This window comes from Polistes fuscatus, unplaced genomic scaffold (assembly GCF_010416935.1).
Source record: "Polistes fuscatus isolate 324 unplaced genomic scaffold, CU_Pfus_HIC Scaffold9, whole genome shotgun sequence".
Lineage (NCBI taxonomy): Eukaryota > Metazoa > Arthropoda > Insecta > Hymenoptera > Vespidae > Polistes > Polistes fuscatus.
In genome coordinates, this window is record NW_025113173.1 from 6,100,675 (window position 1) to 6,126,019 (window position 25,345).

At 31.6% G+C, this 25,345-nt stretch overlaps 6 protein-coding genes across 12 annotated transcripts; 3 read left to right on the top strand and 3 right to left on the bottom strand.

The window, feature by feature from the left end:
• The first annotated feature begins 666 nt into the window (after positions 1–666).
• LOC122525741 (O-acyltransferase like protein-like) lies at positions 667–8,559 on the top strand. Its single transcript, XM_043648667.1, has 10 exons — positions 667–964; positions 5,617–5,909; positions 6,019–6,194; positions 6,256–6,413; positions 6,579–6,704; positions 6,769–7,328; positions 7,403–7,708; positions 7,799–7,973; positions 8,036–8,178; positions 8,254–8,559. The coding sequence occupies exons 1-10, from the start codon at positions 667–669 to the stop codon at positions 8,380–8,382; spliced, it is 2,364 nt and encodes a 787-aa protein (XP_043504602.1). The 3' UTR covers positions 8,383–8,559.
• Positions 8,560–8,727: 168 nt separating this feature from the next.
• LOC122525375 (26S proteasome non-ATPase regulatory subunit 5) lies at positions 8,728–10,472 on the bottom strand. Its single transcript, XM_043648118.1, has 2 exons — positions 10,286–10,472; positions 8,728–10,135 (listed from the first exon to the last, which is right to left on the bottom strand). Exons 1-2 carry the CDS (start codon positions 10,459–10,461, stop codon positions 8,809–8,811), a joined length of 1,503 nt encoding a protein of 500 aa, XP_043504053.1. The 5' UTR covers positions 10,462–10,472; the 3' UTR covers positions 8,728–8,808.
• On the bottom strand, positions 10,408–20,579 carry LOC122525377 (prothoracicotropic hormone-like). 3 transcript variants are annotated; one of them, XM_043648120.1, is made up of 8 exons: positions 20,375–20,579; positions 19,322–19,490; positions 17,470–17,650; positions 17,030–17,307; positions 15,806–16,167; positions 15,432–15,617; positions 14,728–14,883; positions 10,408–14,564 (listed from the first exon to the last, which is right to left on the bottom strand). In XM_043648120.1, exons 5-8 carry the CDS (start codon positions 15,830–15,832, stop codon positions 14,418–14,420), a joined length of 516 nt encoding a protein of 171 aa, XP_043504055.1. In that variant the 5' UTR covers positions 15,833–16,167; positions 17,030–17,307; positions 17,470–17,650; positions 19,322–19,490; positions 20,375–20,579; the 3' UTR covers positions 10,408–14,417. The 3 variants fall into 3 exon arrangements, with proteins under 3 accessions (XP_043504055.1, XP_043504057.1, XP_043504056.1); XM_043648122.1 differs by lacking the exon at positions 19,322–19,490; XM_043648121.1 differs by lacking the exons at positions 19,322–19,490; positions 20,375–20,579 and adding an exon at positions 17,749–17,849.
• On the top strand, positions 18,068–21,651 carry LOC122525742 (orcokinin peptides type B-like). The gene is made up of 6 exons (XM_043648668.1): positions 18,068–18,260; positions 18,612–18,696; positions 19,588–20,107; positions 20,276–20,301; positions 20,473–20,599; positions 20,817–21,651. The coding sequence occupies exons 1-6, from the start codon at positions 18,186–18,188 to the stop codon at positions 21,052–21,054; spliced, it is 1,071 nt and encodes a 356-aa protein (XP_043504603.1). The 5' UTR covers positions 18,068–18,185; the 3' UTR covers positions 21,055–21,651.
• On the bottom strand, positions 21,427–23,924 carry LOC122525378. Of its 5 annotated transcripts, none has more exons than XM_043648127.1 (6): positions 23,793–23,924; positions 22,639–22,889; positions 22,478–22,540; positions 22,340–22,402; positions 22,168–22,281; positions 21,427–21,785 (listed from the first exon to the last, which is right to left on the bottom strand). In XM_043648127.1, the coding sequence occupies exons 2-6, from the start codon at positions 22,717–22,719 to the stop codon at positions 21,654–21,656; spliced, it is 453 nt and encodes a 150-aa protein (XP_043504062.1). In that variant the 5' UTR covers positions 22,720–22,889; positions 23,793–23,924; the 3' UTR covers positions 21,427–21,653. The 5 variants fall into 5 exon arrangements, with proteins under 5 accessions (XP_043504062.1, XP_043504061.1, XP_043504059.1 ...); XM_043648126.1 differs by lacking the exon at positions 22,340–22,402 and having other exon boundaries at positions 22,639–22,690; positions 22,857–22,889; positions 23,793–23,922; XM_043648124.1 differs by lacking the exon at positions 22,340–22,402 and having other exon boundaries at positions 23,793–23,922.
• LOC122525376 (cyclin-dependent-like kinase 5) lies at positions 23,566–25,339 on the top strand. Its single transcript, XM_043648119.1, has 7 exons — positions 23,566–23,700; positions 23,911–23,999; positions 24,168–24,361; positions 24,442–24,529; positions 24,607–24,778; positions 24,861–25,072; positions 25,172–25,339. Exons 1-7 carry the CDS (start codon positions 23,664–23,666, stop codon positions 25,277–25,279), a joined length of 900 nt encoding a protein of 299 aa, XP_043504054.1. The 5' UTR covers positions 23,566–23,663; the 3' UTR covers positions 25,280–25,339.
• The last annotated feature ends 6 nt before the right edge of the window (positions 25,340–25,345 follow it).

Below are 25,345 nucleotides of genomic sequence, written 5' to 3' on the forward strand. Positions count from 1 at the left end.
ATTTTAGAAAGCCTAGTCGTATTGACAATCAACAATTTCTTGGTGTCTCTTGGTAGTTTATTACGAGGAGGCTCCTCCCTACCACCTGATTATATCGTGGCGCTTTGACTCGAACGAAAAGCATTTCTCTACAAGCGAGCAGTCGGACGATACAGTTGATCCATGGTCATCGAACAAATAGGAACCAGTTTTGGTCCCAGTCTTGGCCCCAGTCTTGGCCCCAGATTTGCTCTGACATAGTTATCACAAAGAACAGTTTTACGTGGTCTCGCTACTATCTCCGGTAGTTCTGCTGGAATTATGATTCCAAAAAAGAATATCAACCAGGAAGTTATATTTCCAAAAGATCATAAAATGTTACCGCTGAAGTTCACTTGACTGGAAATTTAATCAATCATTTTGGAGGGAAAATTTTTCGTTGTTTTGTTATCCTCGTGGAATACAGTTTGAACAATCCTTTCGTTCTTTTTTTTTTTTTTTTTTTCTTGTTGCTGTTGTTGTTGTCCTTAACATAAACTATAATTAATATTAACTCGCAGTTTACATGAACAATTATGTCGATTAGCATAATTTAGTGATTTAGATGAATTAGCATCTCTATCGTTTCCTTCTAATCGTTTGATAAATATTTATCGTTATATATAAAGTGTAAGAAGAGGGGGAAAAATGAAAAATCTTTTAAGACTCTCTATCGTTATTTGCGCGTTTCTCGCAATATCTGCTGAGAAATCGGTAGATTATGCAGACCCTCTGATTCTGAAGCATCGGACCAGAAGTTTACCAGAGATCGTGGAAAGTCCTCAGAAAAATTGGACGACTTTGACCGAAGCTTTGGACATTTACAGTGCTCGTAATCTCGCGAGAAACTGGGTGGAAGGAAAATATCCGATTGGTGAACAATGTGGCAAAGATATCAGTAGGTACATCGAGGGTTTGAAGAAGCAAGAATTGTGGGCACTTAAGGGTATGTTTTACGTATACCTAGGAAAAAACGTAATTTTACTCATTCTTCTACATTGTCTTCTTGTTTGATTTTGTTCTCAACTATAGGCAGCAAGTTGATCAGTTCGTATACCTACGAAGAAAATTATTTTGACAACTAATTTTGGTTATTTCTAATAATTTCGTAGTTTTACCTTTATCATTTTATAATATAAGGTGCGCACGCTTGTATGTAGATTTGATGCTTTCCTGTGCTTTTAACGAACCCGCAGATTTCTTTCTCATGGGTATGCGTGTGCGTTATGAAACTGTCTGGCACTCGGTCTTACACCTACCTGAGAGAGTACAAATTTAGTATACCAATAGAAAGTTTACGAGATATTCATATTAACAAAGAAGTAATTATTAACCCGTAGACAAGAATCATGTGTGCGCGAATAATGTTTAGATAATGAACGCTTCCTATTGTTATTCATTTTATTACAGTTACATCTTATATTATGAATTCATTGTACAAATATGGTACACGAATATGGCTCGACGAAACGTTTATTCATCGTTTCGATTATTTGCAATTTCGAGAAGTGACTAAAATTTGTCCGCGCTACGAAACTGGTTTCTTTCTTTCGTAGTCCCGCATTTAATAATAATAAAAATATTTCAAATTCTTTTCTGTTCTCTGGCGTCGCGATTCTCCTATATATAGTAGCGAATCTTGTTCGAATCTTGTTCGACTAGTGTTGCAGATAGTTACTACTTATTATTAAATTCAGAAAAACACTTTTATTCGTTAATCTTGGCATCTCATATTTCTGAATCATTATTTAACATAATTCTCTGTCAAAATCACTGTTAATATACAATAAGAAGTAAAGATAAAAATGAGCAAATTGTATAAATTCATGCATGAATACATGAAAATTCTATCGGCCATTTGATTTGTATCTTGTATTCTTCAGAGGCACTTTCTACGTAGGTGTTTCTTACCTAACATGATGTTTGTACACGCATAAATGATTATTTTCTACCTGAAAAAACTACTCCAAATGCATTTAAGATGGCATTTAAGATGGCATTTAAGATGGCACACATATCTCAGATCTTTTTAACTTTTCTTTCATTAAATTAATGAAATAGGAATAGAAATTGTTTTATATAGATAAAAATATATAGGGGTATTTGTTCATCCAAGGTTTCAAGGTAGACACATGATGCAACACTTACGTTGGGCCACCTAAATGATTTCAATTGAAAAAGTAAAAGCCTTTTTCTCTGTAACGGTCAGTCAGTCCCTCCTGGTTTACCCACTTTCATCTGTAGGGTTTCACTTTTAGCGATACAAAGAAACGCTCGTATAACCACGAACGGCTTTATGAGAAATGGCCTGACCAGTCGACTCGACTCGACTCGAGAGTCACTTTCGACGTTTTACTTTCCTCGGTCAATGCTACTCTTTTTCTCATCTTCTTTTTTCTTTTCCCTATCGTAATATTATTAATAATTAATTAACGATTCCTGTGCGTGCACGCAGGTATCAATTCAAAATGAGTAACACGCATATTTTGGTGTTATCTAAAAAATACTTGCATTGTTTCAACAAAACACACGTATTAAAATATGATAAAAATGATACTCGACGACGATTCACAGTGTTGCTCTAATCTGACGTTTTTTCATAAAAATATTTCATGCTTTTTATGGTAAACAAAGAAAAATAAAATATTCCTTTGTTACATATATTTTCACTTTTAACTTGAATTATCTTTTACCTCTCTCGGAGGAATATTTTGATGAATCGCTCAGACATCCGGTTTCTTTAACAGGGAACAGACAGACGCGTTCCTCTTAACTTTCCCTCTTTATAAGCATGTATTTGGGATTATCGTCGAAGGAAACTACAATTCGTTAGCTCGAAGAAAGGTGAAAGGTACTCGGTATTGTATCCAATACCGTCGCATCGTTTTACCATCAGGAAATCGTTTTTAGAGATTACCGTTATGACATTTAGATTTCAGGTGTGTGCGCGCGCGCGTTTCTTTCTTTCCACTTTCAAATGTAATATAGGCTAACATGATATGACAATTTCACTTTTTTTTCTTTCTACCGTGATTTCTAGATCATTATTTTATTCTATCTGAAATCAAAAAGAAATGTATTTATGAATGAAGTATTATATTTTATAATTTACGCATCGGATTCTCGTGGTCTTATTAGAAAATTATGATTATTATAATTATGGCACAAATCCAGGCGGACTTTATCAAAGAACATAAATGTAAGAAGAGTATTAATTAACGTCCTAACTCTTTTTTTACCAAAGATATAATTTCATTCGGATAATCTTCATTAATACTGATACTCTCTTATACTATATTATCTCGATTCAATTTGCATTGGTAATATCCACATTGCATCACTGTATACCACAAATAAGTGCTCGACATAATACTCATTCGAAAGCGGAGAATGTCGTGTAGGTATACTCTGTGAAATTCAAATAGATTTGAGAGAATAAAGATTTCATAGTAGAATGGGATATTTTGTAATGAACGATATGGTAATGAATGGTTTATAAAATAATAATTTAGGATTAGACAGTATTTTCAATGATACAAAATACACCTTGATATTTTATTATAAGTACGGACTATTTGTTCAAAATATTAATACTAACCAAATAAATTCACTTGCTATAATTAGTCGCAGATTTCACGAAACGAATAAAACCCAATTAGATGTAATTATTGGCCAGCGTGAAAGTAGACCTATCTTATTTTTATCGTTATGACTCTCTTTAAATATTTACTGCCATTAAAATAAGCCATTCTCCATTATTTGGTATAGAGACTTTTGAAAGAAACTTTCTTTTCACTTTTTATATTATAGAATCCTAGAAAAGAAATTTGAAAGTACGTTTTATGTTGCTCATTTTGAAATATTCTACCTCATTATCATTCTTATTATATATATTTATGCATACCACTGAAATATTATTGATGTAACTTCTAACGCGTGTTGCTTCATTCAGTGTCGACCGTTAAAGGATACGATGATTGACCGATATTTTCACTAACATCCAATTTTAGAACTACTTTCCATTCTTCGTACGTAGACAAGAACGTTCAATGAATATTATACTTTTATATTTTACCTTGAAAATGTTGACCCTGAAAAAAAAAATAGGAGAATAAAAACACAAAAAACGATTGTGTATATATATATATATATCTTCGAATATGTTTTCACGAACTTTTTACCCTTATCGAGACAAATTTGGTAGAATATTTAAATGAATATCTTTTAAATTGAATGCCTAGCAAAGTAGACATTACTTTCGCAATACTTTTCAAAGAAGAAAGCCTTTCACATTCGAAATTACTTTCCCTATTGATTATACAATCAAAATCATAGCTTGGCCAATCAATCGATCGTATTTCTCGATCGTAAATCAATTCGTTTTAATTTCACTTACGTGATCGCGATATGCAAATTTATTTATCCAATTAATCAAATCCAAAAGAGACAAATTTTGGATTTTATGATACTTATGATTCTCCCTTTCGCGTATTTTTTTTCAACAAAGTTTTAAGTCTTCAATGAAAAGATAAGAATCCTATCTCTTGTTGAAAATCGGTTAATATTATATTTCACTCTCTTATTGTTAATTAAAACATAACTTATTAGACAATTCATAATTTAATTTTGAATGACATAAAGCATGCTCGAAAGATATCTTCCCTGCACCCTCTTCGCTTATTTAATTGAAATGGTAATTGAAAGATCTCTCGAGTATTTGATTTATTTGCCTCGCGTTGAACCAGGAAAGAAATGAAGGAGTTACGTGTGTCTAAATTGAACTTGACTTTGAAGGAGAAGAAGAAAAAGAAGAAACAAAAGAGCGAAACACGTCCGTCGATTTCTTGACGAATTTCTATTCATTCCGTTTACGTTTTAGACTTTGAGGTCTCACGATGTTCGACGTTTAACGCATTTTACCAAAACGTATTTGTATCGAAAATACTAGTACAAATATTACTACTTTCTTTGTACTACCTGTAAAAAGAAATGTGAAAAATATTTCACAAATGTTATAATACGGTTATACTACGGTTCATTTGAAAGGAATTTAAAAGGAAATTTTCGTTAATATGATACAACTACGATGACTTTTAGTTTCTTCCGTAATTTTAAAAACGACGATGTTGCTTTTTAAAACCGCAAAATTCGCATTCAACCATAATACGATCTTGAAGTTCTGCGAGAGAGTTGAAACGTGTTGCGAACAAACCCCAGAAAAGTTTAAGGTATGCGGTTAGATAACGTCGTATTCACTTCCCGAATAGAAAGTTTTACTTGATTAGAAACGTGCGTAGAGTTAGGCTCTTCAAATCGCTCTTCAAATCGCTCTTCAAATCGCTCTTCAAATCGTTCTTACAATAATCCTTCATAATTCTATCATGCTTATATATTATTATGAAAAATAATCTAACAGGGCTATCTGATAACTATCTGCTTTGATCAGTTAACAAGTGATCCGATCTATATTGCAAATGACTGTATTTCTATTGTATTTGTATTGTATTTGTATTTTTATCTTTCTTATATATGAAAAATAAATGATTTTTCAAAGTTAATTTTTTGAAATGATTTTTTTTTTTCTTTTTTGGATTATAGTTGACGATGCTTCGGGTAGATACACCAATGGTTTCTTCTGGGGTAATTCATATTTCACTGGGTCAGCAACAGAATGTGGATACATCGGTCAAAATTACGTACGAAGTAACGAAAAATCTACATCCATGTCTATCATAGACGAAGTACAAGAATTTAACGCGGAACCCCATAAAAAAGGAAATCTCGGTTTGAGTGGCTCTAATCTTTTAACGCAAACTTTTATAGATCAACCACCTTATCCTTTAGGTTTTTATATGATGAGGATTTCTTTAAATATGACCTTGTTACCTACGGTAATTAATATAATCAATGTTATATGATATTAAATATCTATAGTATATATCTATAGTAATGACTATATATATATATATAACATTTTACTTTGTTCTTGAATCATTTCAGACAAGATTGATGCACATTGGAGTTTGTTTGCCATTTTCTTGCACGTCGGCTGACGTAGCAATAATAGCAAAACTTGCTGCTAGTGATATTACTGGTAAAAATTTAGTCATTGAAAAAGTCCGAGATCAACGCAATTTGTACGACATGTATTCCGATCCTGTCTATTGGATTCTTTTGTAAGTTTCTGTTTTGATGTTCCGTTTAATGATCCCTCATTATTATCTTTTATCATTTCAGCGGAGTCACATCTGCGGTGATGATTCTTATGATAGCTGGTTCTGGATATGACTGGTATTTGACTCGAATGGTCGCTAGAAAAAAGAATATGATTTACGATTTGGAAAAACATGGAAAGCTTGATCAACTCAGTAATGGAAATCCAAAAACGTTAAACGGTAAGAACAGATTTTTGTCTAGTGCGTTTAACTTGTCTTCGCTGTTTACTAACTTTCGAATTTGACAAGACTGAACATATACGGTGACTAACATTAGACAACATGCAGACAAAGGGCAGACAAAGGACAGTCAAAGTGACACAATGTCATTATTACATTTCGTAGATTTTCAAGGTACGGTCTATCTTCCTGTTCCAGTGGCAGATACGCTTACCAATGGATCTGCGCCGGTCAATAACAATAACGATCATGAGAATACTTTGCAGCCATCCGATGAAGTATATAAACTTAGTAAGTTCAGGCAATATACTTTTAAGAATAAACTCATATTTTAATAATACTTATGATTATACAGGTGTTCTTGAAGAGTTGCTCTTGTCTTTCTCTGTTCCTTCCAATTTAAAAGTTATCTGCGATGGTAATGTTGGAGGAGATACGATCAGTACCATTCATGGTCTTAGAGCAATATCAATGGCTTGGGTGATACTTGGGCACACTTGTATAATAGTTTTCAAATATTCTGATAACATGGAATATCGAAAAGTTGTTGAGAAAAAGTTTCTTTTTCAAACAATTACTAATGGAGCTTTCAGCGTGGATACCTTTTTCTTTATGGGCGGTTTACTTGTTAGTTTTTTATACTTTAGGACCAATGCTAAAGGAGATTTGAATAAGCTTACTCAGGGCACAAAAGGTTTTGTTTCCGGGTCATTGAAATTCATTGGGTTGCTTGTCTATAGATTCTGTAGGCTCACAGCACCGTATATGTTTATTCTGGGCGTTGTTGAGATTTCTATGAAATGGTTCCATTACAATTCTGTCTTTGAACCTCCTACGGCTGATCATTACAATTGCCCTAATTACTGGTGGAGAAATTTACTTTATATTAATACTTTCTTTCCCGTGGACCAAATGGTAAGTATTATAGCTTCATTATTTTTATCTAACATTAAACATTGTTATATTAACATTTCTATATATCTTTTCAGTGTATGCCTTGGAGTTGGTACGTTGCGGACGATACACAGTTCTATATCGTTGGTGGAGTAATATTAGTATTAGCTGTAAATCACTTTAAGATTGCAGCAACTGCTGTTATCACTTTATTAGTAAGCTCCTGGTTAACAACAGGGTACATTGCACTTGCTAACAATCATATGCCAAGTTCGGATGATCCACTGGCTTTGTTTGACAAAATTTATGATAAACCATGGACTAGATTAGGACCATATCTAATTGGAATGTCAGTAGGATATTTTCTCTTCAAGACTGATTGTAAAGTGAAAATGTCTAAGGTAAGACTAAATAAATCAATAATAACTTGGCGTCATTTGAAACATTTCATTTTATCATTTTATCATTTTATCATTTTATTATTTTCACAGGCCACAGTTGTTATAGGGTGGTTACTTTCTTTCGGCTGTCTTTTAAGTTTACTTTATGGTTTATATGAAGCTGAACTTAGTCCTGTGACTTCCGCTGCTTATTCTTCATTGAGCCACAGTGCTTGGGCACTTGGTTTAGCATGGATTATTGTTGCATGTAGTACAGGTTACGGAGGTAATATAAAATCATTATAAAAATAGAAAAACGTCAAAATAATAATGTGCTAATATTTTTAGGATATGTAAACAAAATTTTGTCAGCACCTATTTTATATCCATTCAGTAGAGTGACCTATTGCGCTTATCTTATTCATCCAATAATAATTAGACTGACTACTATGAATTTAGATTCACCTTTTCATTTGGGAAAAGATACAATGGTAAATACTTTTAATGTATAAGTTATAATCAATTATCTATAACATTATTATGTAACACATCAATTTTTATTTCAGATGATAACTTTCTTAGGACAATTGATCTTATCTTATTTCCTATCATTCATTGTATCAGTGAGTTTTGAAGCTCCCGTAGTAAGCATGTTAAAAATTCTCGCACCAAAAAAAAGAAAACGCATACAATAAGAAGACTTATAAACTTATTTAATCATTGTGCAGCCTTTATACACATATTTATATAACATTATTTACAGTCTTTTTTCTTTTCTAATAAGATCTCTAAACTTTGTGAAAAACAATCTATTGATAGACATACGACGACAAAAGTAATGTACACATTTCAAATAAATGTGTTTTCTTAAATTTTGTATGTATTGTCAATTATAAAATAAATTATTTCTTTTTTTTATTTTCTTTCTTTATATATATTTTTATGTATATATATATATATATATAAATTGTATATTATGAAATAATATACCATATTCAACAAAACAAAATGTACCTCTTGATTATTATGCAAATAACAAATTTATATGTTTTGTATGAAATATTATAGAAGAAATTATATTTAACGATATAATCTATACTTATTAAAATAAAGTTATCATTTTACGTGGCACTTTCAAATCCAACTTCTGTATAGGTTTCAACGTAGAATGGGCCTTCGTTAACGAACTGTTTGAATTTTTGCATGGTACCAGCCTCGAATACATACGATTCCGCTTCAGATAAACATCGAACAATTTTGTATTTCAGTTCCTTACATTCTTTGAAAGTTTCAATGTTTCTGTCTAAGAGAAACTCTATCAAACCTGGAGAATCAGATATATATTCTTGACCCCATGCTTGAGATGCCACAGTTGCTAGAACTTCTAAACTAGCAACTCTGATGTCAACGAATGGTTGTTTAGACATTTTGACTATCAATCCTAATGGATCATCGCAAAGGGCGTTGAACCATGATTTTGTTAAAGATAAAATTCTTTTATCTTGTTCAGTCTTTGGTACATTTATTAAAAAATTAAGATTATTCAAAGCGGAGATTTTGAAAGTTGTATGCGTCCCTTGAATAATTTCAGCTATTTTCTTCAATGCAAATAACATAGAATCTCCCAATGTCTGCAATGCATATTTTCCTTCCATATTTGTTGCGATGTGTCCTAGCGTATCCAATGCAACATCTAAAAAAACTAGATCTTCATTATCTAATATTTTAAACAATGCAAATACTACAGCTGGATATTTTAAGAACATTTCATTCGGCCACAATTGTGCAATGTTTCCAAAAAATTTCATGACATTACGAGTGAAAATATTTGACATGGGCTTTTCATTGGTATACGTCATTCTCTGAAAAAGTCCTGTCAAAACTTCTTGTTGTTCCAGATAATTCAAACCTTCTTCGGTCAAAGCCAATGGAGTCAGCGAATTGATGGCATTCAATTGCAATAATATATCATTATCTTGCAAAATGTTGATGAGGCTGCTCAAAAATCCAGATTGTATAGTCGCCTCTAAATTTTCCTTGGAAATTGTGGCTATGCTTATTATAACGTCATAAACATGAAAACTAACATGATCATTTTTAACGACAAGTTTGGCCAACGCTCTCAAAGGTTCTCCATGATATAAAATTTTTACTCCATTCGGATTCTTTCCAATTTGCGTGATGAAATTCTTGGCTGCTGCACAAATGACACCATCTTTGTCGCTTATTCTATTAATAACTGCAACTATTAAATTAACATCTGCGATTAATGAAGGAAGCATTTTTTCATCGTAAGACGAAAACAATAATTGTCTCAAAGTAAACATTCTGATCACTGAATCGGAGTGATCTATTAATGGGAGTACTTTATCTGGATATTTTTTATAAATTTCACCTTTACCATCGTACATCATTGTCAAAATTACGTATACTCGGTCTCTGATATCTCTGAAATAAAAACGCGAAATATATATATTTAAATACGAATAGAAAAGTAAAAATATCGGTTAGATTATCTTTAAATTGAAATTAAACTCTTTTGATTAAGAAATGAAATATAGGAAATAATAAAAAATGAAAAAAGCTTTTTCATCATACTTGTTGAGCAATAAGAGAGAGATCAATGGGCCAGCATCCAAGTTTTCAACAACTGTGCGCTGTTCTGAAACATCACAGTTTCCCCATTTGATTTGCATTTCCATTAAAATATCTTTCTTTTCTTCATTACTATCAACTTCGACGAGTCGATAAAGTTTTTCTCGAAACCACTCCATTATTGTTATCGTGACTATGTTGTACTGTAATGAAAATGCGCATTTCAAGCGTTACTTTTCACTTTTCACATGTTTGAAGATGGCGCAACTAATGCTGTCGATTAGCGTGCTCCCTACCTTTATAATTTAATCGATTAAATAAATAATATAATTATTATACAATTATTATACAAAACTTGATTATTAATATTTGCAATATTATATTATATTGAATATATAAAAGTATTATTGTCTTGTTTTCATGCATTTATCACTTTCCCTTTTTTAGGCAATCGCCTAACAATAGGCAATTTCATTGCCTATGCATGCACATATTATTATTTGGTTGTATACTTTCAGGCGTTATTTCATCTACCAGTAATTAATTAAACAATTTTTTTTACAAATATACTATACGAATAATATAACTTATTACTTCGTACTAATTTTTAAAAGCAATTATACATTTTGGACCATTTCGTAATAAGACCATCGTAATAAATCGTAATAATACTCGTTAATAAATTATCTATCCTGTACTTGATCATTTGATAAAACATATTCCTTAACACAATTTTCGTCTGGAAATACTCATTATAATATTGACATAAAACAATTTTAATAACTGTATTTCCGAAGTATGACGGGATCAATTATTATTAATAACATTGAAACACAGTAGATGTGAGTGAAAGAAGAGTGAAATGGATAGAAAACGAGAGAGAGAGAGAGAGAGAGAGAGAGAGAAAGGAGAAATTTCATGAAGAGCACATTAATAATATCGCGAGATACGCACACGATTAAACATGTGCACGTAAATTTACGTAGAGATACATATAAAGTAATTGTAATTTGCATTCACGTGTGCCCACTTAAATGCATTTCCATTAAAAATGTTAGAACGACAGTGCAATGTATAATCCATCGTAATGTCATTATCGTAACGATAATGACCCGACTAAAATGCTTTTGCATTGGAGCGAATTTAACTGTAAACAAAAGATACAGAATAGTTCTGTCGCGTTATGCCATTTGTATGCATATTTGTTACCGTTGCAACGGGTGTATCTCTCTTTCGTTTCTTATATATAGATCCCCCAAAATTATGTACAAATTTACCAATTGTTTAAACAAAGATAATACAATTTTGTCATTATTCCTCGTTCCTGTTCTCTTTTTTTTTTTTCGAAAATTTTGGCTTATCAAGATATTTGCGCGTGTTAATATTCAAAGGACGCTGGGATGAATTTTGTATCGTCATCATCTTTTTTTTCTGTTTTTCGTCGAACGATACGATACACTCTGATAACGCAAGCAACCCACACTCTTTCCTATTATCCTTTTCCAGTGCATAACACTTCACTCGAACACTCACGAAGCACTCTGGTCGACTTTCCGGAGTCAAGTACGGATATAACCACTTGAGCTACCGTTTACATTCTGTTCGATTTTTCATTTACCATTTCATACAGGTAAATGGGTATAAGCTTTGACCGGTTTTAAACGTGCATTATCTTCGACCACTTTGTATTTTCCTATCTTCAACCGGTCGAAAGACGATGATGGGTTTGAGTTTGTATAAGCTACCAGGAGAGTGTATTCCTTTCTTCTTTAAACAATTGTTTTTTTTCCAATAGATAAATTTAATAAACTTCTTTGACTTATTATAGAATAACTTTTATAACTTTTATGATTCGAAAGAAGAAAAGGAAAATAACAAAATACTCGTGGGACACACACACACACACACACACACACACACACAATCCTCTACGAGGATTCAAGATCCATCCGGAGTACGTCAACCTTTTCCTTTGTCGCGAAAAAGTCTGTAGAATATAACAGCTCCTACGAGAGGAATTCGGTGAGACTGTCTCACCTTGTAAATATTGTCTATTTCAATGTCTCTGTGGAGAGCTATAAAAGATTCACATTTTTCTCAACAACGATTATCGTTACGTATATCGTACGTATATATGTCCTATACATATGCACATGTACACATTTCAATTAACGAGTTATACGAAATATTCTAAATATGTATGTGATTGTATTTAACATCATTTAAAAGGTTCTCAATGAAATAAATTCATTGTCAGAAAGAGAAGAGATATTTATAAAGTGAAGATTGGAATGAATGAATTCGTAAAGATCGTAGAACTGTGCGTTGGTCTGTATTAACATATATACGTATATATTATATTATATAAATGCGTCTATTCGTGGGCGTGTTTATGCGTGAAAGAGTACACGCGAATGCAGCAAGCAAGAATATAGGCTTTTCGAGCTCAAACGATCGTTCAAATGTTCCTCGGTTGACTGGTCAAGGTCGAATAAAATCGTCGGATGATTTAACTCGTTTGTTAAAATGTTATTGATAACTTTGAAATACGCGTGAATACTTATAAAATAATTCTTTTGACGGATCGTCGATAATTACTCGTTATTATTAATTATCTATAAAACATAATTTATCGAAAAAATTGCATATTAAATTTAGGTTTATTTTCATAATTATACTACGATAAGCATAAATTCATTTTGGGGATATAAATGAATAATAATATTTTCATAATAAGAAAGTCAAATGAAATTTTACAAATGCAGATGTGTGTATGAATATGTGAATTTAATATTACGTAACTTTCTTAACAGTTGAATTATTATTATTAGTTTTATTTTCGGCAGAATGAATAATTACATCGCGAAAGAAAATTGTTAACGAAATTTCGTTAAGACAAAGAAATTCTGTTTAATGATGTAACGAGATGAAAATGTCATTCGACTTTACAAGCCCACAGGTAGAAGAACAACAACAATATCAACGCGGAGAAGCAAACCGAAGAGAAGTAGCAGACACTATACATATATGTCGTTAATTGATAAAATTACCCTGAACTCTCGGAAACACTAATGGCGGCCAAATATGCATAGAAGAGAGAGAGAGAGAGAGAGAGAGAGAGAGTTATTGAAATTACAATCTGTCGTCTAGGAAACCACCGACATTAAAATTGATTGCAAAACTATTCTCAACATTCAAAAAGCTAATAAATTATACTAAAGTTCTTTTAAAAATCAAATATTTAACAATTTAATCATTGTATGTTCTATATTACGTAACATGTCATAATATATTCGTATATATATAAATAAATAAATAAATAAAAATAATTAAAGAGAATTTATAGAGAATATATATTAGACTATTGTAAATATTTTCGGAGTTCGGTTCAATACGTCTCTTTTTCGTTCTCTTTTTCGTTCTCTTTTTCTTACCAGGAAATAAATATTTATAATATTTATAGTATAACAGTTTTTTGAAAATTGTTATAATTAATTCGTATAACTCAGGCGAGTCTTTCGCAGGCGATTTTCTCCCACAAAGAATCTCTAGGGTGAAATGGGTAAGTTGCTTCGGATGAGAAAAATGCGTAGTAGTGGCTTTCCGTGTACGCGATTTCGTTCGTCTCTTACGACATGGTGCAACTCACAGCAGGATTTATGGATATACCTTGTAGATTTTTCTTAGGCTTCTAGTATGCACTTTTCAAATACTTGTCTATGACACATTCCACCAAAGGATCCGAATTTATGTATAGGGTGTCCTATTATAATCTTCATTATTTCTACAAAGATCAATAATAATAATAATAATAATAACGACAAAAGAAAAAATATATTTGAACGAAAACCTTCCAAGATTACATTTTGATATAACAATTTGGATAATTTCAATATAGAGATTTATTGAAATATTCGTTAATATTACTAACGATGTTTCATTCAAATAGAACACCCTATATATGCGTGTATATACATATAAATGCGCGATACATCATGATAATATACTACTGTTATTACATCTATTACTTTTCTTTTCCTTGACTATAGTATTTTATTTATCCACTTTTCCTACTTATCGATCGTTGAACTTGTTTTTTCTTTGAATTTCTTCTTTTTCCTATTGTTTTGTTTCTTTATGTTTCGGACACGCAAGCAACCGCAACGTACATTGGTTTCAATTGCCATTTGTGACGAAGCGATTCAGGAAGTGGTGCATTATCATCCATGTAACTGTCATCTTCCATCAAAGTACTCGTATCTCGTTCGCTAAGGATGTGTATCTGAAAAATATCGTTTTCAGTCAGAAAAGAAATCAAAATCTTCATGAATTCATTATTATTACATTTTATACTTTATCCTTAACCATTATAATGCAGATATACTTTGTTTAGCGAATAAAATGAAATAGATAAAATATTGTAATAACATAAACATCCAACTTACCATATATTTTAACAATTTACACGAATTAAACTTATCCTGACATGCTTTCGGTTTGCAGCTGGATACTGTTATATGTCTAGGATAGTGTCCCTCACCTAGATCCTTTATCTCGTATTGACTCTCACAAGGACAATAGCTTTGAGAGTATAATATATTCTGACCAAAAAAATATCTTATTTGTGCATCGTATATTACATGTATTACTTTTTCATTCATGCGTATAAATAAATATCAATAAAAATAATCGAAAACAACACACTTGTATGAAATAAGTAGTGTTAGACCACTCTAAATCTTTACACGGGGTGCGGTTCAATACATTTTATTTTTCTTATGGAACAACGGCGCGCGCACGCACGCGCACACACACACACACACAAAATAATAATATTTAAAATGTACCATGTATATTTAAATAAATCATCGAATAATATAAAAAGCGAGGAAATATATTATTCATAAATATTGAATAAATGACTTATATTAACTCGTGATTTTGAAATCATATTTAGAAAGTCTAAATGAAAAAAATTGGCCCTCTTGCAAATAGATAGATCTTCGTTAAAAAAGCTTAAATATTAAACGTAACACCCTGTCGGCATAACTCACATAGCTTGAACTTTTTTACGCGTTAAAACTATTTACACAATAAATCAAAATTAAAAGATGAAAAGATGAAAAGATGAAAAGATTCATCGACTTACTCTACGTTTCACTTCGTTCAATCCGTCGGATAGATACATTTGTTTGTAAAACAATGAATTTTGATTTTGATTTTCTGGAAAATGTTCGTAATCCATTAAAGATTTCGCCTTGGATAAATCATTTTTCAATCGATCCAAAGAAAAATTATGATTTGTTTCTTGAGCCAATAGGCCTCGTAGGATCATCTAAAAATTTCAAATAAAAGTAATATAAAAAATAAAAGAAAAAAATGTTTTTTCGGGAATGCAAACAATGAAATGATGATATATATAATTTATCATAATTTATCATAATTTATCATTATTTATCATAATTTATCATAATTTATTATATTAGTTAATTAGATAAATCAATAGGGTCTTTTTATGCTTACGTATAAGAGGATAATTTTGATCTCCATAATGTGATAATACTCCTTCTAGACTCTATCGAAAACTGGCTATCTTAGCTGAGAAGTACCTCCCTTATATACAATATTTTTTCAATAAAGATACCCTAAGACAAGTCGAATGTCTTTCAACTTTTCAAAAGGACCATTAATGCTATTCGATATCCATAGTCAAGGTTTATTTCATAGTCCTAATCTTTTGTGTTTCTCGAGGTCATGTTTCTTCAAGACACATCTTTCTTCTTCTTTTTGTCGCTAATACCATTAACGGTCAAAATATAACTCACATTTCATTTCTCTTCGTGTTTCTTCATATAGCTCCGAGTAATTATCGTCGATTCAAAAATCTTCAGATAAAAAGAAAGAAAGCAAATCAAATGATTTAATTTAAAACTTTTTCAAACTTCAAATTCAAATCATTTTTTTTCCTTCAGCGTCTTTTATGTTTATAAATTAATAATATTTAGCATGAAAATTGATTTTTAAACAAGTATCAAAGCAGCTAAGTAATCTCATGCGCGTAGCTAGAAAATCTTAAATCTACTTTAAGAATCGTATCGTATCACTTCCAACGATATTTTCAAATCTCACGCTTCAACATTCTTTCACCTTTGACCTCTATCTACTCTTTTTTACCCTTTTTCTATTCATCATTCGATCTTGTTTTTAATGATCAATGCGATATGCTTCAAAATTACCAAGTACGATTATTCGTTTAATTTTTGTTTCTGTGTACAAAATCTTAAGTTTAATTATATTGTGCAATTTATATTATTCATTAAAAAGACCAAATTAAAATATAAAATGCATAATTCTCCATTTTCATCTAAAAACTATTTCTATTTATTACAAGTTATTTAGTAATCTTTTGCGTATACTCAAATAATATCCTGAAATGATTATAAGATCGAAGTTATCTTTTTTTAATGAGATAGAAAAAGAAAATAATACATAGAAAAATGTAAGATTAACTATCGCTGCTATCGATCGCATATATTTATGAGATATTTATCAGCCGTCATTAGAGAAAAACATAATAGTAGTATTCAAAGGTGGTCAGCATCGTCCTTTCGTGCACGCACGCACGCACGCACGCACGCACGCACGCACGCACGCACGCACGCACGCACGCACGCACGCACGCACGCACGCATACAAAATACACATGCATACACATGCACACCCATAAATATACACGTTGTTACGCACCTTTCACGGCCGCTTTGAATTATTTTCTGCACCAGATACTACAAGGATCGATCGATTATCAGCTGACTTTCAGCAGCTTTATTCAGCCACTTTTACCATACGCTTATTTAATCTCCTCTTCCTTTGTTGTTTTCGTTGCTATCTTTTTTTTTTCTTGTATATTTTTATAAGCAATTCTCATGTCCAAAAGGTTGGACATTGGCATCGAATGGCAATTGGATTTCATTTTGCAAAAAGATGCGCGCGATTAATTACATGTTTTTCGATACATTTTCAACCTTGACAAAATAAAGAAGAAGAAGAAGAATTAGATTATTTTTATTTTATTCTTTTTAATGTTAATAATTTGTTAATAATTTGTTAATCATTTGTTAATCATTATTGTTCTATTTTCAAGAAGAAATTTGATGAAAGAATACGAGGATTATACACTGTCTTACTTTCTAGTTAATCTCCTGTAATTAACTACAACATTGATGTCTCATTCCTCAAGAATGTTAAGTTCTTTTCATCAAAAGAAGGATGATGATTTAATATATCTGTTGTAAAGTACAGCTACTCCTCTTTGTTAATATTTCTAGATATTGTCGTTGTCTTCGAAAATTATCTACGAAGATTTAGCTGGAAAGGATATTAAAATATATGAAATATAAAAATACATATATACAACAGGTATATATTAGTATAATATGCATATTCATCTAATTGAAAGTATTTACGTTGATTACGCGTGGATTGTGTGGATGTAAGAATAATTGGAAGATATATCATTGAAAAGTACGCATACGTAACGACAAAATTCCTCGTAAGTTATATGTATACGAATAGTTTATAAGTTGAAAAATAATTTTGGAAAAATTGAATGTTCACTCGTGATATAGATTATTTCGTTAAAAAGCTTTCGGTGATAAAAGTACGATATACTTCGGAAGGGTGATTCTTCGCGCTGTTTATCGCGCAGACGCATTTAGTTGCTCCTTTTCTACCCCCGTTCAACGAATCTCCCTCACCTCACCCTCACCCTCACTCGAAACACTATATATTTCAAGGGAGCACAAGGATCGAGACACTTTCGAGTACTTTTCGTGGCACGTCGCTTCGAATTTGTCGAGATTTCAATTAGATAAACTAAAGTAGGATCGATAGAACATCGATCATGAAGACGCACGTGATTTCTTCCTTTATCGCGAGCATATATATCGTTGCTTGTACGTCCATTTCGGCATTACAGGTAACACAACAACGTAATATAATTGCTTTCAAATTTATCTTATGCAAATGATGTAACTGCAAATTTGTATGAAACTTTGAAAAACGCGTGTCTATTCGAAGCACGAAGCACGAAGCACGAAGCACGAGGCACGAGGCACGAACTTTATCTATGCATACTAAACATCTTATCTCTTTTCAAAAATGTTCTTGCCTTGCATGGAGAGATTTGCAGTTTTCATTTAACTTTGGATAAACTATTTTCAAGCGTCTTTTTTTTATTTTAATCCTATACATACTCGAATAAGAAATATTCATTCGCAGATTTCTTTCAATATATTAATATTATTATCATCTCTATAATATTTATCAGGTACAGAACGATGCTAATCAATTACAACGAGAAAATTACGAGCCAATCGTGACGGACTTTCTTGTTAAATACTTGGACGATCGCAGTAAGTATTCTTCGTACTTAAGATTCATTTACTTTTTCCCTTAGATTCATTTCAGAAGGGAAAAAAACCGATCGCGTTGAGATAAAGCAATTCTCGAAAAAGAAAAATGAAAAGATAGACAAAATTAGCAGTTGCGTGCACGATAATGGCTTTTCGTGGTATCTACCTAACTATCTGAATACTTTCAAAGTCTACTAATTTTTCTTTTTTCTAAGTACGACGCTACTCACTTTTATAATAAATTATATATGTTCCCAAAGGAATAATATTGTAGGATCGATATTGTTGTTGGGGGTCACAAGTCTCGCATACACGTGCATTTTACAACGTTACGATTATTTGCAACAGCTTTTTGCAACTGTTTTTCTTTTTCTTTTTCTTTTTTTTTTTACGATAGTTCGCAGATGAAAATTTCCTTCGCAATCGATAGAACGGAAAAAGAAAAAGGAATTAGAGTTTCTTCCATAAAGAATTAGTCCTGTAAAGGAAAGAAATTCATAAAAGAAACATTTCAATCGATATCGTAACCGAGTCATCAAAAGATTTGTTTCATGCGATAAGAAGAAGAGCTCTCGTTATTTTAATTAAAAACTTCAGAAAGATAGAAATGCAAATAAATAATTACTTATATTTTTATTTCCCTGCTTGCGCGACGAAACATCCGGCATCGCTAAATCCTTCGGGAGAGGTAAGCCATAAAAAAAAGAACCTGACTTATCTTGATTCATAATTAACACGTTTCATGGAATATTTTCTTTCTTATCAATACGATAAAAGATTGTTCTTAGTAATATCTGAAAAGAAATACAAACAATAACAAGAAAACATATATCACTTTGCATGAAATAATCTTGTTTGAGTTACCGTAATTGTGTTTCTTTTCTATTTCAGAACCGGGAATATCGAAAGCACAAAAAATAATCGGAATGAACGAGCAGAGGGTTGTCAAACGAAACTTGGATCAAATCGGTGGTGGAAATCTCGTACGAAGCGTACCAAACTTTAACGAATACAACGACGAACGTTCTTTAAGAAATCTCGATCAAATTGGTGGGGGAAATCTGGTCAGAGATCTGAGTAACTTTAAGTTTGGTGCGAAACGTAATTTGGATCAGATCGGTGGTGGGAATCTCGTTAGAAGTTCTAATATTCTTGGCGGTGGAAATCTCGTAAGAAATTTGGATCAAATCGGCGGTGGAAATCTCGTAAGAAATTTAGATCAAATTGGCGGTGGAAATCTCGTAAGAAATTTGGATCAAATCGGCGGTGGAAATCTCGTGAGAAATTTGGATCAAATCGGCGGTGGAAATCTCGTGAGAAATTTGGATCAAATCGGCGGTGGAAATCTCGTGAGAAATTTGGATCAAATCGGCGGAGGGAATCTCGTCCGTGACATTGAACGATTCTACGAGTGACCTCTGACTGATAAGACGATATAAAAAAAGAAAAAGAAAATCAATGCAAATACAAATAAAGAAGATTGATCAATGGAAAAATGAGCAAAATTTGCAAATTGTTCTTATGTCGCGCAACGCTATTCGATTACACAAACCAATACAACTATCGCATAATATTAAAGCACCAAGAAAATTCTTTATGATTATTGTTAAATATCATTAAAATTTTTCAGATCACACGAAGAATAGATATTATTTCGATTTTATCCTGATGATCCTACCTGTCCTACGATCATCCCTAATTAAAATATTTCCTTTTGTTGAAAATCAGATTTCATGATTCACAGATCCGATGATTAATATTTATCTGATTCCAAAGGTATACCAGATGGGCATAATTTGGACGGTGGCATTGGTGGTGGTGGCCACTTGTTACGATCAACTCGTCGTAATCTTGACTTTTATCCTGCCCTTATCTACGAGAAACAACGATATTTTCCTTTGAGGTAAAGTGCACAAAATTATAATAAAAATACAGACTACTCATAAATAATGAAAGGAATAATTTCTAAATTTGATCTCTACAAAAGAGTAATCTAATATTAACACACACACACACGCACGCACGCACGCACGCACGCACGCACGCACACGCACACACAATAATCTTCATTTTGTTAACGATTATCTTAACTAAACTTCTTATGCATTCGTATTTCCCAGGAAACCAGCAACGTTGAATACACGACTCGGCGATTATGACGACATTCATCCCTTCGTTCTCGATCGTTTTGGAAAGAGAAACTTTGATGAGATTGATGCGAACGCGTTCGACAACTTCTACAAAAGAAATTTTGATGAGATCGATCGTGTAGGTTGGAGTGGATTCGTTAAGAGATTGAGTAATTACCTGGTCAAACAGCAACAGTTACAACAACGGCAACAGCAACAACAACGTTAGATCATCAAGCTAGACACATTATTGGAATACTCTTTTAAGGTACTCCATTTTCTCGGAGATATCATATGATATTATAATTATTATAAATGATTCATATCGATAGATATTAACTTGACGTGAAAATCAAACATAAGAAAAGAACAAAAATATATAAGACGTATCAACAAAAATATCATTAAATACAAAATTGAAATAAGGAATCTATGTGAAAATATGTGTATAACTAAATGTAAATAATGAATCTCTCGTTTCTATCACGTTACGATCTTAATTCTCCTCCTCTTTGGTAATGTTCGAGAGAGGACGAATACTCGACTGATTAGAAAACTATATTTTATTGGTGGTATTGAAAAATATATATTAATAATCACGTTTAAAAAGGCATAAGTAGACAAATTATATTTCGAAAATATCATTGCATAGATTAGGAGTCCCTTTACAATGACATCATTATTGATGATTGAAACTTCAAATGTGAAATATCGATATTGTACGATATTGTACGATATTGTACGATATTGTAATTAATTCGTTCTTTATGTGTGCTTTGAAAATATAGTGAAAATGTAATGCAAATAAAAAGATTCAATCTAGCGATTTCAATGTTTCAATGGTTTCCCTCGTTGCTGTTTATTATCCATTAAATTCCTCAGTATTTTATTCATCTCTTCGTTTATGTCATCCGGTGTTTCCACTCTAACGCTTTCCATATTATGATCCATACGTACGAACTACATTTAATTATAGAAATATAAATATAACATAATCTTAGTAATTGAAACAAATAAGATCAAAGTTCATTCGAATGATATATGTATTAGTGACTATAAAAGTGCTCCCCGAATCAATTACATTTTTTCAAAAATAATATTATATTGAAAATACTATTATTTTTAATTTTTCAATATTAGAGAGAGAGAGAGAGAGAGAGAGAGAGACTATAATACTATTTTCACATTTTATAGTTAAACTACTTTTATAATTATTAACACCTAAAATCTTTACAAAAATTCTTTGACTTATCCTATATGACTATATTAAAATATTATTTTGTAATTAATTAATAAAGTTAATGGGGAGAATAATTTAAAAATTAAAAATAAGAGTATTTACCTCTATTACACTCTCTTCGACGGCATTGAATCTTTGCGATAATGCAGCTATTTTTGAACTAAGTTTTGTCAAACGATCGGTAATGCAGAGTTCCTTGTTGACGTCTTCCTTAATCTACGAGATTTCTTTCATTATAAAATAAATTGAAAATAAAAAATCTAACGTTAAACACCTCGTCCATTGTCTCCATTATTTTGCATTTCATGTAATCTAAACTGGCACGAGATTCATTTACCTGTGTAAATTTAAATATCTTATTTAAAATATCCCAACCTACATCAATGTGTGTGTGTATTATATACATATTTACCATTGAATTAAAATCAGTGATATCTGCCACGATTTTATGATGCTGTTTCATTGCCCAAAAGAACTGCACACACACACACACACACACACAACAATCTTCTTTATTTTAATACGAATAAATTGAAAAAAATAAGATATTAAAAATGAAAACTTAATACTCACACGTTGGAGCGTATATAAAACGACCGTTAGGTTTATCAGGACGAATATGGCGCTATTGAACAATTTGAATACGAGGTACATGATTAATTTATATCATATTAAAAGTTAACGAATGTTTCCAAAGAAAATACTTTCCTTTTCGTATAGAATAATTCGACAAAAGATTTGATAACTCATCTGCATAATTAATTCTTCTAATTAATATAAATTTTTCTTACGTTCAAACTCGTAATCCAACGTACAACGAAAATCTGAAATATGTGAAGATTGGCGCTAATGTACGACAACCAATAACAAGTGTATGTCTATCTATAGATAACCAATAATATTGCTACATTTTTTTATTTCCTATAACCTCCTTTAGAAAAATTTTCTTTTTCTTCTTTTCCCCCGCACGTCAATGGACATATTTCTTATTTAATATTATTTTCATTATTTTACTATATTAATAATATTTAGTAACATGACCATGGTGATTAATGCAAAACATTAACACGATCGTCGTCCCTTGTTTCCTACATTATCTCCTAATATGATATTACCGTATGAAAATATCATGAATATTATTTCATTTATTTATAAATATATGCAATTTTTAATATGCAATCATAACCAAATAAAAAAAAAAAACACGAAATAAATTTTACGAATAAATTTTAAAGCGTAGTATACACGATACGATAATGATAAAAATTACGTCGCAAATAAATGTCGAACGATCAATAATGAACTAATAATAAATGTAGAATAATGAACAACATTAAGCAAAAGCCTGTCCCAATGAAAAAGACAAGCAATTTCTATCCTTGCATAGCGTAATAGATATATATATATATATATCGATATAGAATAATATAATAAATTATTGAAATAAGTAAATACATTCATTCGCATTTAATCCAACAATCCAATGTAATTTGAATTTAGCGCGTATATGATATATATTAAATGCGCGAAGTTTAGTCGTAACAGCGCAGCGGTAACCACTGTGCGTGTGCATTCCGCCCCGAAGTAACACCAAAAATATGCAAAAATATGAGAAACTCGAAAAAATAGGAGAAGGTAGGCTAACGATATAGTTATCCTATTATCCTATATATTTCCAATTTAATTAATTAATCGTTTATATCAACCGTTAAAAAAAAAACCAATACCGATACAACTATCGTCGTCGGCGCCTAATGTGTATATGTATTTAGTGCATATGATAGAAGAAGATGCGTCACTATTTTATGCAGTCAACTGTCAACATTAAACGTCATTTATTTTCAGGCACTTATGGCACCGTTTTCAAAGCGAAGAATCGCGAAACTCACGAAATCGTCGCTTTGAAAAGAGTACGTTTGGACGATGACGACGAAGTAGGTATATTTGAATATTATTTTTTATCATTTTTACAATATATGATTAATAATAATGTCTGTGTGTGATTATCCGTTTCTTATTTGATTATTATTATTCTTATTATTGTATATATATATATATATACATATATTTTTGTTTGTTTGTTTGTTTGTTTGTTTGTTTAGGGTGTACCATCCTCAGCCCTTCGGGAAATATGTTTATTAAAAGAATTGAAACATAAGAATATAGTACGCCTTTATGACGTATTGCACAGCGATAAAAAACTTACTCTAGTGTTTGAGCACTGCGACCAAGATCTTAAGAAATACTTTGATAGTTTAAATGGAGAAATAGACTTAGACGTAGTGAAATCATTCTTGTAAGAATCTTATCTTCTTCCTATAATTATGATAATTGTGAGCAACAATGATTTACTTATGCGTTTTTTATTTCTTCTAGTTATCAATTATTACGTGGACTAGCATTTTGTCACAGCCGTAATGTACTCCACAGAGATTTGAAACCGCAAAATTTACTAATCAATAAGGTATAATATTTTGATAATACTTAATGATTTTATGAGAACTTAATGATTTTATTTAAATCCACTTATCTCTCTTCTAGAATGGCGAGTTGAAGCTTGCTGATTTTGGATTAGCAAGAGCATTTGGCATTCCGGTTAAATGTTATTCTGCGGAGGTTGTTACATTATGGTACCGTCCACCAGATGTTCTTTTTGGAGCAAAATTATATACAACGTCCATTGATATGTGGAGTGCTGGATGTATATTTGCTGGTATATCCATTATAAACAATATATATACCAAAAATCTCGAAATAATAAATTGATCATCAATTTGGATATTTTATTTGCGTAGAGCTAGCAAATGCAGGAAGACCACTTTTTCCTGGGTCAGACATAGACGATCAATTGAAAAGGATTTTTAAAATGTTAGGTACACCGACGGAAGAAACATGGCCAGAGTTAACAATGTTGATAGATTACAAACCCTTTCCACAGTATCATCCTACGCAAGGATTGGCTCAAGTTACGCCAAAACTTACCTCAAGAGGAAAAGATTTATTACAGGCAAGCAATAGTTGTTCTCTTATAATATTAGATATTCACTTTTTCAAAGATAAAAAATAGTATAGATGCATTTCAAGACTTTTTTCCAAATATTTTCAGAGATTATTAGTGTGCAATCCAGCACTACGATTGTCAGCGGAAGAAGCAATGGCGCATTCTTATTTTAATGATTTAAACCCTGCCATTAAAAATGACCGTTGCCAATAGCAATCTTGTGTTAGTTTTAGAATTTTTGAAGTTACGTGCTTCAAGTTTACAGACCAAAAATACTCC

What these genes read in the sequence shown, in the direction of transcription:
- LOC122525741 (XM_043648667.1), top strand. Translation starts at nt 667, where the DNA reads ATGAAAAATCTTTTAAGACTCTCTATCGTTATTTGCGCGTTTCTCGCA. An exon ending in AAATCCAAAAACGTTAAACG is followed by an intron (nt 6,414 to 6,578) that starts GTAAGAACAGAT and finishes TACATTTCGTAG; the next exon opens with ATTTTCAAGGTACGGTCTAT. An exon ending in ATGTAGTACAGGTTACGGAG is followed by an intron (nt 7,974 to 8,035) that starts GTAATATAAAAT and finishes TAATATTTTTAG; the next exon opens with GATATGTAAACAAAATTTTG.
- LOC122525375 (XM_043648118.1), bottom strand. Translation starts at nt 10,461, where the DNA reads ATGGAGTGGTTTCGAGAAAAACTTTATCGACTCGTCGAAGTTGATAGT. An exon ending in TCTCTCTTATTGCTCAACAA is followed by an intron (nt 10,136 to 10,285) that starts GTATGATGAAAA and finishes TTTTTATTTCAG; the next exon opens with AGATATCAGAGACCGAGTAT.
- LOC122525377 (XM_043648122.1), bottom strand. Translation starts at nt 15,832, where the DNA reads ATGGAGATCAAAATTATCCTCTTATAC. An exon ending in TGAACGAAGTGAAACGTAGA is followed by an intron (nt 14,884 to 15,431) that starts GTAAGTCGATGA and finishes TTTTTTGGTCAG; the next exon opens with AATATATTATACTCTCAAAG. An exon ending in GTAAATTGTTAAAATATATG is followed by an intron (nt 14,565 to 14,727) that starts GTAAGTTGGATG and finishes GATATTTTTCAG; the next exon opens with ATACACATCCTTAGCGAACG.
- LOC122525742 (XM_043648668.1), top strand. Translation starts at nt 18,186, where the DNA reads ATGAAGACGCACGTGATTTCTTCCTTTATCGCGAGCATATATATCGTT. An exon ending in CGTCCATTTCGGCATTACAG is followed by an intron (nt 18,261 to 18,611) that starts GTAACACAACAA and finishes AATATTTATCAG; the next exon opens with GTACAGAACGATGCTAATCA. An exon ending in GACATTGAACGATTCTACGA is followed by an intron (nt 20,108 to 20,275) that starts GTGACCTCTGAC and finishes ATAATATTAAAG; the next exon opens with CACCAAGAAAATTCTTTATG.
- LOC122525378 (XM_043648127.1), bottom strand. Translation starts at nt 22,719, where the DNA reads ATGTACCTCGTATTCAAATTGTTCAATAGCGCCATATTCGTCCTGATA. An exon ending in TAATGGAGACAATGGACGAG is followed by an intron (nt 22,282 to 22,339) that starts GTGTTTAACGTT and finishes GAAATCTCGTAG; the next exon opens with ATTAAGGAAGACGTCAACAA. An exon ending in TCGAAGAGAGTGTAATAGAG is followed by an intron (nt 21,786 to 22,167) that starts GTAAATACTCTT and finishes AATTAAATGTAG; the next exon opens with TTCGTACGTATGGATCATAA.
- LOC122525376 (XM_043648119.1), top strand. Translation starts at nt 23,664, where the DNA reads ATGCAAAAATATGAGAAACTCGAAAAAATAGGAGAAG. An exon ending in TGCTGGATGTATATTTGCTG is followed by an intron (nt 24,779 to 24,860) that starts GTATATCCATTA and finishes TTATTTGCGTAG; the next exon opens with AGCTAGCAAATGCAGGAAGA. An exon ending in GAGGAAAAGATTTATTACAG is followed by an intron (nt 25,073 to 25,171) that starts GCAAGCAATAGT and finishes AAATATTTTCAG; the next exon opens with AGATTATTAGTGTGCAATCC.